At 32.8% G+C, this 12,674-nt stretch overlaps 1 protein-coding gene across 1 annotated transcript; it reads right to left on the bottom strand.

Moving 5' to 3' along the window:
- Nucleotides 1–924: 924 nt before the first annotated feature.
- LOC146895376 (olfactory receptor 4C15-like) lies at nucleotides 925–1,896 on the bottom strand. Its single transcript, XM_085685951.2, has one exon. It carries the CDS (start codon nucleotides 1,894–1,896, stop codon nucleotides 925–927), a length of 972 nt encoding a protein of 323 aa, XP_085542077.2.
- Nucleotides 1,897–12,674: the final 10,778 nt, after the last annotated feature.

The raw sequence follows: 12,674 nt of genomic DNA, 5'->3' as shown, positions 1-12,674 counted from the left end.
TATTTACTTAAGATTCCTTAGAATATAGACATCAACTAAGTTTAATTTTTTATTACTTTTTAAACCTTACTATTTAAAAATATTTGCACAAAAACCTAAAACATTGTACTCCAAAATTAACCAGACCCCAAATGTTTTGAAAAAGGATAGAGTCCTATTTGTCTTTAATTCTTAGTTATAATTCTGTCATTGACTTTTTTTAATTGGTGGATAAGTGCATAAAATATATTCAATAAAGAAACTCTGAAATTTAATGAGAAGCTTCACAGCGTCCTTTTTAAATGTCATTTTAACTGTGTATTTTTCATTAAAACAGATTCTAACTTTCATTATAACAATCTTATTATTCAATTCATAGTAAAGTATATTGCAAAAAAGAAAGTATGATATTGTAAATGGATTTCTCACATACAATGTTAATGTACTTTCTATAGAATAATGTCATGCACTTACATATAAGGGTAATCATGAAAGACTTCTATAAGAAATATTAGATTTTCTCTGTTCTTTATATTAAGATTGCTAAGAATGATTTGTTTGTGCATGTTTATTTGAGTGCTTGTGTGTGTGTCAAGGCGCTTGTATGTACATGTGTGTAATATGTGTAAACATAAAAAAGTTCTGATACCCATACATATTCAGCAAAGCCTAAATGATGTGTTGATATACATGTGTATTCCTTTCTACCGCCATTCCTTGAGAAAAAGATTGTGATGGAATCTTGAGATAGATGTGTTATTTAGAGAAGAATTTTCAGTTTGTTCATGGGACTGTGTGGTTCCGATTCAGCAACAGTGGTTTAAGATTGATCTACCATACCTTGCTTTGGACATGAGAGTTACGAATACAAACAAAATTCTTCATTCATATTCAGCAAGTACTTTTATTCACTGAGCCATCTCCTCAGTCTTTAAGTACACTGTTTTAATATTTATCAGAAACCACCATCAGTCTCATCCACATTTTTCTGATAGCATTTATCATTTCTTTATTCCTGAAAGTGTACACCATAGGATTGAGCAATGGTGTGAGGACATCTGTAAATACAAACACATTTTTCTCAAAAGAGAATGGAGATGTAGGTCGGGCATATATTAATATACAAGGAACAAAGAAAAAAACTACAACAGTAATATGGGATCCACAAGTGGACAGAGCCTTACGTCGTCCTTCAGAACTGTGACCTCTCAAAGAGAACAAAATGACACCATAAGAAACTAGAAGAAATGAGAATATAATGATGCAGATAGAGCCACTGTTGGCAAACACCAAAATGACAAAAATGTGTGTGTCAGTACAGGCAAGCTTCAGCAATGGGAACAAGTCACATATGAAATGATCAATGACATTGGGCCCACAGAAGGGCAATTGAAAAGTGAAGATAATTTGTATGATAGAATGTAAAAATCCTCCAGCCCAGGCCACCCCCACTAGAATACCACAGAGCCTCCTGCTCATGATTAAAGTATAGTGTAAGGGCTTGCAAATGGCTACATAGCGGTCATAGGCCATGGCTGCCAGAACGATCACTTCCACTGCAGTAAGAAAGTGCACAGCAAAGACCTGTGTCATGCAACATTCAAAGGAGATGGTCTTCCTCTCATAAACCAAGTCTGCAATCATCTTTGGTGTGACAACAGAAGAGACACATGCATCCAGGAATGATAGGAATGCCAAGAAAAAGTACATAGGGGATGCCAACAGAGCAGGACTGTAAACAATGGTCACCACAATTATCATGTTGCCCACAAGAGTTGCAAAATAGACCAATGAAAATATAACAAATGATATTTTCTCAGTTTGGGGGTTCTGTGAAAGTCCCAAGAGTATAAACTCATTGACAAAACTCCGATTATGCATTATTCTACAGAAGTGTTGAAAGAAGAATGTATTCATGAATCTGCAATTATAATCCTCTCTCTGTATGTTACAAGTTTGTAGTATCAACATCATCAATATAGTGCATCTTTATGTGAAATTATATTTAATGATTTTATTGCATTCAGAACAAAGTAGTACATTTTTTAAAAAGTATCATTATATCTCACATAAAATTGCCAGGTGGTTTTGGTGGCACACACCTTTAATCCCAGTCTTTAACTGGGAAGTAGGGATAGGATGATCTCTGAGTTCAAGGCCAACCTGGTATACAGGGTTCTAAGACAATAGGGCTACCCAGAGAAATATTGTCTTGAACCCTTTGCTCAAAAAGAAACAAAATACATATAATTGCAATAAAATTATTGAAGAACTTAATATAGTAATATTTTTTAATATTTTTAGTGAAACCATATGTGTTAGAGAAACCATGAATTTCCACCTTTTGTCTATTTCTAAAGCTTCCTGGTTGTAAAATATTGAGAGTCAGTTGGAAACTATAGCTTAATAATAAACCAACATCTATACTTTACTAATCATGTCTGCCATCTGCATTGAGAAGGTATGGCCGAGTCATCTGCAGCGAAGAATTGAAGTTCCATCTACCAATAGAAGAGATAAAACGTACTTTGAAAAACCTGAGAATATTTTAAGTTTTGTCTCAAAACATAAAGTATATTAGAATTCAAATCAAGTAATCTGTTCTATAAAACACTGACAGTTATGCACAAGAGTAACTACCATTAATATGATGTTCAAGAAAAAATTGTTGAAATTTTATTTTAATTTATCAATGTACAGTGAACAGAAGTTATAAAATGATGTTTTTTTGTCATAATGACTAACTGGAGTTGAAAAATTAAACTTGGTAGGACTCAGACTCACTATCCTGAGGATTAACAAGGTAAAGAGTGAGTGTTTTTTTTTTCAAAAAAAAAAAACGGTGAGAATTTCAGAGTAGATGTGGTCTTTGTACAGACTCCCTCTATCTCTAATGGTACTGCATCCATTGTCCAAGTGTGAATTAGGCATTTTAATAAAAGCAACAAGGTAAAAGGTAGATGATTAAAAGATGATGAACCAATAACCTGTATGAAAATTGGCAAAAATGATATAGCATGAGGAGAGATTAATTGTTAAATATATAGAGTCCTGAGATTCAATTATGCAGTAGATATTTATACAATTTGACCTAGTTTAGAAAAATATACTTCTATAAAAATATGGTTTGACATTCAGATAAATTTAGTAAAAAAATATTCATTATTAGATTACTTGTTCAACTCCAATAACTTTAAGGAGAATCAAATTAGACATTCCAAAAATATTTCTCATAATATTACCCTTACAATCCTATTACTAATTTACTTACTTGTAAGCTCAGCTGCTTCATGTAGATCATCTGGCAAATTTTGCAGCTCTTGAACTCAATTTCCCAGGAAGTCAGAGTATTAAGATATTCTTATTTTCTCTTCAGTATAACAAAAATGTTTCACTAGATATATTTTTCTGTGTGAATATCTGTATGAACACAATAAATAGAAAAAAATACATACATGTATATATGTTAATGCATACCTGTAAGTAAAATGTATCCATATAGAAAAAAGTGGTGTTTCTAATTACTCATATTTACAGAGTACAGATACATTGCAGTTGTAGTAGCAATAGAAGAAAATACATACAACTACTTTGAAACAACCACTCCCACAACCTCTTCTATGACATTCTTAGGGTACCCACTAGTATCTATAATGGGAACTCTGTTTCCAATCATAAGTTACAACCTACAGGATCTCGGGGTCACGGGATCAGGCAGTAATCATTTAAGAAAGACAAAAATGATCACCACATAATTCATCAGTTTTAATTCTGTGTTAAATCAAAATATACAAAAACTGAAATGAGTAAGGAGGTCGTGGTAGATGGTGTCTAAGTATGAAATATCAGGAAAAAGGGGCTGGAGAGATGGCTCAGAGATTAAGAGCACTGGCTGCTATTCCAGAGGTCCTGAGTTCAACTCCCAGCAACCACAGAGTGGCTCACAACCATCTGTAATGAGATCTGGTGCCCGCTTCTGGCATGGAGATGTACCTGCACAAGGAACATTGTATACATAATAAATAGAATAAAAAAATATCAGGACAAAACTCATCAGTCCTTAAAATGACAATACATGCAAATAAAAAAAACTGCTCCAGATTCTTAATTTTTTCTTCTTTTCAGATTTAGACCTCTATCTTTTTAATCAGGACAGGTCAGGTTACTTGATGATTCAAATATGTAATAAACAAAGGGACTTTCAAAGTTCCTTGTGAAAATCACATCAAACTAATAATGTAAGCAAAAATGTAGGAGGAGTTATTGAGTGTTTAGAAAAGGGGAATTCAGATAATGATAGAGAGCAAGTAAGATTATTATATATGGAATTCTTTTTTTTCCCCCAAAACCAAAGCTACTAAGTGTTTTTCTTCCTATTTTTTTCACAGTGCAAAATATTTGGTTTAATCAGCTGTGGTGCAATGTGATAGTTTTGATGGTTCCAGAGCAAAGCATGGTCTAATGCTCTTAACTGGGAGTGAAAGCCTCAAGTTCTGTCCTCACTCACAGAAACTCATAATTTACAGCAAAACAAGACAGCGAAACAGAGTGGAAGTTCTCAAGGTAAACAAAGGCCAATATTAACTTTAAAATTAAGTAAATCATAGCATAATCTTTTATATTTACTTAAGATGCCCATTAATTATGATAGAAATGATGTGATCATTCTTCAGATAGTAATTTTTTAAATTTGCTGTTACAAAGTCAGCGATGGATAATTCAGTGTAGTCACTATAGTTTATAACCATGTGTTATAATTTTATGTTATTTAAAAGATCATAAGCCTAAACAGAAGCTATAACATAATTTATTCATATAAAATAAAAGACTTACACTAGAAAACTGAGCTAAATACACATAAAATCACTTATTTGGTTAAGGCTACAATATCCCTGTTTATTTAGTCTTTCCAAAGAAACTCTTATCAAAGCCCTGTGGCAGTGGCAGTTTCAATTTTGGAGATCCTCAGATCTCAAATCTTATGACACTACACACAACCAAATTTGTTTTTAATCATATTCTAAAAACCATAACTCAAAAGTAACTTGTGCCTATTGATGTCAACATTATTTTAAGAGATTCCTACACAGCCAAATTGGAATAAAACATTGAATCAGTGTTTTTCATATAATCACATTATAAAGTATTCCAGTTAAAATGAAATGGATTCACTCATTCAATACATTTAGAAAACATATTAGAAATTATTCCAGAATCCTATTGGCATTTCTGAAATACTAATACGGTTCTCAAATTGTACTCTGGAAATAAAATGAGAAGAGAGAATTTTACAATAAAGTAACACACTGTCAAAAATTGCAATACTATAAAAATTATTAAAAAGTTGGAAATATGGAAAATATTCATGAAGTATGTAACATGACAATCAGAATCTAACAACTCACTTCCTTGTATGAGTTTAAATAAAACATTAAAAATAAAAAATAAAAATATTTTAATTGTTTAGTGTTAAAGCTAGCAAAAGTTGATTATCATTTTTAGAAGTTAAAACAATACATTGTCTAGAACAGAATGGTAAATATGATATACTTTATTTGTGAAAAATACCTTTCTATTATCAAATTACTTAAAATTAAACATCAACCAAAGCCTACAAAGCAGTTTTCCTTTAAATTTATGTGAGCTTTATAAAACATCCTCCATATTAACAAAAGTAGAAGTAATGGGCTAATGCAAGACAATTCCATACTGTTTTTCACTATGATATGTTTATGAAAGGCCACACCATTGACTCATCCAATTCAATTTCCAATACTCTTTGATTTTAGATCAATATTCTCATGTGTGAACTAACTCATTTTCTCTGCATTTCTCCTGAAATATTCCATGACCCTCTTTTCTCTAACAGTCATACACTCAAATATTCTGTAACTATCTGAACTTTCTTGAGACCCTCAGACCAAGAACTGTGAACACTGAGTCATGTTCTGAGCAGTGAGGTTGGAAAGAGTCCTCCCCAGCTCTACCACCCACACAGTGTACAATTCCCTTTCTATTCATTTTGACAGGAAAACTAATTATTGCACCAAAGTATCTACAAATATTTGAATTTCTTTGATAACTGTGAAGTATGCATAATACTCAAAACTATGAACTATATGAGAACTGTTATCATCATAAGCAAATATTCCTAAATGTATTTCAAAAGAACCATCATTTAAAAGAGACATTAATAAATTAAGACCCTATTTGAAATTCCTTCAATGTCAAGTTCCACAGAATATTGATCTATTATGTACCAAGCAAAGATTGATTTCTTATATTTGTATCTGAGCTAATTCCTCTCCATGACTCTGTGAAATATATGCTGTTCCATTTTCTAATCATTTCTCACTCTGATCAGTGTTACTCTGCTACATTCCCTGACTGGCTCAATTTTTCTTTTATTTATGGCATGTAATGGAAAGGATTTTGCTCTGTTCTCTTCATGCCCTTCCTGATGGGTTTCTGAAACTTCGTGGATATCTTGGTGTTCAGTTCATCATTAAAGACAGGCCACACCAGAATTATGAACACTGACGATGTTCAGAGCTTCAACCACTCAAAATACTGGACATCTATGAGGTACAAATCTTTGCTTATTGGAACTCAGAGGGACATGCTTTGACTTTCTGACATTTAGTGTCCTTTGTTAAAACAGGTTTTAGGATGTGTTTGTGGAAGTGGGATAATTTTGTACTTGATCTTAATAACAGTCTGTTGAATGGCAGTACTTTTATTCACCATGTTTCTAGGTCAAAAGTCTATATAAAATCTCAAAATTCTTTCTTCCAAAGTGACTATCATATTTTGTTTGCACTAGTACATAAGTGATCATTCATTTAGAAATATAAACTATTATTGGAGATAGATATGAAGAGAAGAAGAGAAATAAGAAGGTAACCAAGTAAGGAAGGAAGCATAAGAAGGAAGAAAAGATTTTCTCCTCTAGTAAATGGTATTTGAGAATTGTCAACATTTGAGCAGTTTCTAATTGTGAAGTGTTGTTCTTTGGGCTCCTCATGTATTGCTTCATATGCTGCTGGAATCATCAACTTTGTTCACATTTTGATGAATTTAAGAAAACTGAGCATCAGAATTTATGCAACTCTCTCAGGGACAAATAACTATGAAGTGAAAGCCTCATGGTTGTATTAATCAGGAACCTGACAAAAAATATCCAAGATTTAAATCAGACTCATTTCATTAAGCTGGACTCATTTCTGATAATTTAAAAGTTTGCCTTATGAGTCTCATCATATGTCGGTTCTAGAAATATTATAAACATACATACTTCCCATTCTCTATTACACAGTGTCCATCAATCTTGACTAAGATTCTCTACAGTTTCCATCTCTTCCTTCCATATCCAAGGAAGAGCAAAAGAGCAGCTGTCCATGACAGTAGAAAGCATTAATTACCTTTATGTCTCAAATGTTGTATTCATCATAGTTGATGAGAAAAATATACATGAAGGAACCAAAATTCTTCCCTCCCTGTATCCAGAATTTAAACATGTTTCCCTGAGACATCATGAATTTAAGAGTGATTCCTAGTGCCCTTGGGTTTTATAAAATGCCTGTCCTAATGGGATTCTAAGACATACTGGTCTGCATGTTTTTAATTATAGCAGAATTCATAATGCTTTTATGTACATCCAAACTTATTTTGTGTTCTAAAAATTACAATAAGGTTTGATTGGTCATGTTTTTGTATACAATCTTTTTCAGCCACAGAACACAATTTTATAATGAATGGAACACAATGCCTCTGTATAATATTTAACTAAAATTTTTCTTGTCGCAAGGAATATTTAAATCAGTCTGTCAGGAAAATATTCATTGTTTTCGAAAACATTAACAGGGATTTTCTTTGAAGAAAAAATAATATGCATATATATGGTTTTATATTATATATGTATGTAAGAAATACTACTAATGTATATATTAATTTTTCTAAAAATTTTTGTTTTACTATTATGAGTTTTTGACAATGTCATATGAGTACACATGTATTATGATCATATTGATCACATAACTGTCTCTTCTTCCCATTTTGCATGTGTACTTCTTACAATTACCTCCTTCTATGTTGATATGCATTCACTGATCAATGAGTTATTTGTGAGCACTCATATGGACATGGATAGAAAGTTACTGAACCTGGAGCTCATCCATGAAGTTAGAGTTACTGGCCTGTGAGTTCCACCACTCTCATATATACACCAATACTGAATTCCTTGTATGTTAGGCATTGACCTTCACTTTAGGCTTCTGTATGAATTCTAGATCTTCACACTTTGTGACAATTATTTTGTAATTAAGTCCCCATCTCATCTCTCAAGTTTTATTTTTAAATTTACATAATCACTTGAGTGGTTTTGTGCTTTTATTTTTTTATAAGTTGCACATTTATTAAAGTCAGAGGCTGTAAAAAAAATGAAAATACTAATACCTTAAACAAAAGCCAGAAAGAAGAAAATAAACAGAAGTTCTGAGAGCAAAATGTAAAAAGTGAGGATGAGTCAAGTTCCTCCCTCCAATAAGGATAACACTTGGGAGAGAGAACAGAGTGGAATAGCTTGGGAGTAGTCCGTTTTCTTTATGTGAACATGTCAATTTTTTAAGAACAAATTTTATTTGTGGGAGATGGAGAGGGGGAGGAAAAAGGGAGGTGGGGAGAAGGTAGAAATTTTTAATAAATAAATAAAACAAGAAAAATAGAAAGAGAATTGTGGTTTAATTCTTGAATCTAATGGACACAGTAAAACTTATTGGTATGTGGTTCATATGCTAGAGGATGACCCTACAACCATGTGTAAAGGAACATTGCTAATCATACTCAATGAATTTTAAATAGAAAAAAAAGGACATGAAGTGTGGAATGAAATGAATTGCAGTTGGCTAGAGAGAGTTGGAGAATGAAAGATGGATATCTTCAAGATATATATAAATTTGCAAATATGTAAATCTTCCAAGAATTAAGTGAAAAATTTTAAAACAACCCTATGTGAGAGAAAAATATAATACATGTTTAACAATACAAAAATCACTTATAATTTTATTTAATTGTATAACTGCATCTGTTCATACTTTTAAAAATATTTTATTTAATTTTTAATTTATTTTCTCAGCAGAGCAGGTTTTCTAAGTATATTTTTGTACAGCAGGTGCCTGCAGGGGACATAAGAGGGGATTAGATCTACTGAATTGGAGTTAGAAATGATTGTGTGCCAATAAGTGGGTAATGTAAGGGAACTAAATCTAGATTTTCCTGAAAAGCAGCTGGTGTTCTTATCCACTGAGCAATCTTTCTTTTTATTCAATCTATCTTATTCTCTGGGAACACACATATTTCATTGTATATGCAAAGTTCTGAAAAGTTAATGTAAAGCAAGAAAAATGAAAGATTTTTGTAAATTTGGATGGAACTGGGAATAAAATTTACACTTCTTCTTACATTATAAAAAAAAGAAAAAGAAAATGAATAAATGATTTAGAGCAAATCAGTATTTTAATGTGGTTCACATTTTAAATGTTTTTTTCTGGATTATGCATACACGTTTTGATTACCTCCATCCCCTATATTTTCTCCTTTATCCCCATTACCACATTTTCTCCCACCTTTATGTGCTCCATTTATCAAATCCCTGAGAACACTTAGTGTTGTACATTTATGTATGTGCATATGATCATCTCCTGGAATATGCTTAGCCTTTCAGAGGCCACATCCCTAAATATAACTGACTATCCCTTCCACAGTAGCTATCTATTGCCAGTAGCTTCTCTGTTAACAATGGAACTTCATGATCATCTCCTACATCCATGCCGGGAGATTGATTGGTTTGATATTGTATCGATGCTATGTGTATAATAGCAAATACTTTTCATTCTTGCAGGCACCAGACAGATCTGACCTGTTTTATAAATACTTTAAACACTGATATTCAGTATAGAGTAACTCTATTTAAAGTCTTTTTATGTATGTATATACATTATATACATGTGTGTGTATGTATATATATATATATATATATATATATATATATATATATATGTTTTTGGAATCTCCTAGAGTAGGAGGTTTCTATTTTCATCAAAAGTCTGTAGTGTTACTAATATCACCCCATATGCCTTACCATTGATTTTTGCTTGTTTTTATTTATTTATTTATTTTTATATTGTATCTTTATTGTGATATATTTAATGTGTGTGTCCTCCTCTAATTTAAGTATTCCTTTCTGCATAAGTGCTTAGGTAAGGCATTTTAAAGGTTTTATTAGTGAGGAAATAAGAGAAGTCATAGAACCCCACAAAAAAAGGGGGAGGGAACATTTTAAGAGCCAGAAGGAATAGAGGACATCAGGTGAACATGATCTACTAAATCTGCTAAGCCTTGCTCTTATGGGCTCACTGAGATGGAAGCAGCAAGCTCAGGGACTGCAAGAGTCTGCACAAGGTCCCCTCTATATATGTTATGGTTGTAAGCTTGGTGCTTTTGTGGGACTCCTAACAGAGGAAGCAGTATATCTCTGATTCATTTGCCTGCTCTGGAACTCTTTTCCTCTTATTAGCTTGTTCTTTCAAGCCTTGATATGAAGTCTTCTCCTTTGTCTTATTGTATCTTGTTTTGTTGTGTTTGACTTTTGTTTCATAAAGGCCTGCTCTTTTCTGAAAGGAAATAGAGGAGATGTGAAGCTGGGGGAGAGTGAATTTAACGGAGCTGGGAGGAATGGAGTGAGAGGGAAATGTGCTTGGGATCTGTTGTATGAAAAAGGAATCTCTTTTCAGAAAGAGAAAAGAATAATAATATAATATCTCCACTCATAGATATTATAAGTATATACTATTTCCAGAAGAAAGTTTAAAATGATAAATCCATTAGTAAGAAGTATGTTTATTATTGTTATTACTATTATTAAAACCTGAAAATTAAACACCACAATAACACCCACAATATTTAATTTCTGAAGATAATGTCAGATTTTCCATCCATTATCTGAATTTGAAAACTGGAAATCATGATTAAACTTAACAGTGCATCTTGACATGGACTATTTCATTATATCATAATCTTTCCCTTAACAACAAAACATTGGACTTGACAAATTCATTGCTTTTTGGTTTCAAATCTATATAAACATTTAGGAACAATTCACTTTCCCTTTACTTATCCTAAAATATCCCATGATCTTTCCCATAGCAGCCATGCACTTGAAAATCCCAGAGGAATAACTTACCTTACTCAGGGGTACAAAGTAGAAACTATCGTCACTGAACCATCGCCTCCTAATCAGTGACCTAGCGAAGTGTGCCTCCCTTCTCAACCCTCCACCTTGATTCTTATTTTCCTCATATCCATTTAAGAGGCACAATTAATTGTAGTACATATTTGCCCTCAGGTAACTGAAAGTCTTCTCTTCATTAGTTGTGAGGTACATGTGACATTCAAAAATGTAAGAACGATCAACAGAGGATTACTATTATAAATAGTAGCCTTTCAATTATAAATGATTGCTATTCTTGTAGATGAAAACAGCTTATTAAAATTTTATATAAGTTGCCTCATAAGTTGGCTTCCATAGGTTCGTCCTATTTTGTAAAAATAATGTCATGATTTACTGCTAAAATTTTCTATTCCTTTGTTTGTAGCTGACGAGATACACTTCTTTTACTTTCTGGAAAATGCATTCTCTTCAGGTTGCTAATCTTCTTTCAGTCCACCATGTTACTCTTGATGTCTCTAAATGTTTCAACTTTACAAGCTCCACTATGCAACAAATGCAGGGGAATGAGATTTTTCTCTTTATTTTCATGTCCTTCCTGATGAACTAAAGTCCCTTGATCTCTTAGTGATTCTGCTCATTTTAAGAGAAAGAACTAGACAGAATTTTTGTTCTAAGAAAGTCAGAACTTCACCCATTTAGTTTTACTAAGATCTCAGGGAAGAATTCTATTGCTTTGAGAGAGGTAAGTAGACATGATTAAATCTGGTCTTCATTTTGCGAGTCGAGTCAAACTTTGTTGTCTTATATTCCTTTTGTGTTGCATTTACTAGTGTTAATTTGTGAAACTGGAATCCTTCATAGTCAATTACCATAGCTATATATGGTATAGTGATGCTTCGAGTTATCATATTCTTATATCAGCATTATTTATACAACCTCAAAGCATTCAAACTTTCTATGTAGGCTTCAAAATCTTGAGGTATGAGTTTAAAAGTTAGCATATGTGAGAGCTCACAGACTCTAGAGAGACAACTAGGGATTCTGCATGGGTCCAAACCAGGCCCTCTGCATGCGAGTGATAGTTTTGTAGCTTGGTCTGTCTGTGGGGCCCCTGACAGTGGAACCACTATCTATCCCTAGTTCATGAATTGGGATTTTGAAACAAAATCCATATGATGGGATGGCTTGCTCAACCTTGATGTATGTGTGTGGTGGGGGGCCTTGGCCCTGACTCAGCTGAGTTTGCCAGGCTTTTATCAACCCACCATGGAAGGCACTGCCCTTTCTGTGGAGTGAATGTGACTGGGTTGCAGGAAGCTGCAGGGGAGGAGGGGAGGTCAGAGGAATTGTGGTTGGTATGTAAAATGAGTAAAAAATAAATGAGCACATGTTTAGATAATAAAAGTTTTGTCTGTTGGATAATTAAAATAAATTCATACTGGATTTCTAAATTGCTTGATTTTAATAT

This window comes from Myodes glareolus, chromosome 2 (assembly GCF_982192425.1).
Source record: "Myodes glareolus chromosome 2, mMyoGla1.1, whole genome shotgun sequence".
Lineage (NCBI taxonomy): Eukaryota > Metazoa > Chordata > Mammalia > Rodentia > Cricetidae > Myodes > Myodes glareolus.
This window is presented reverse-complemented; position numbering and strand designations above follow the sequence as displayed.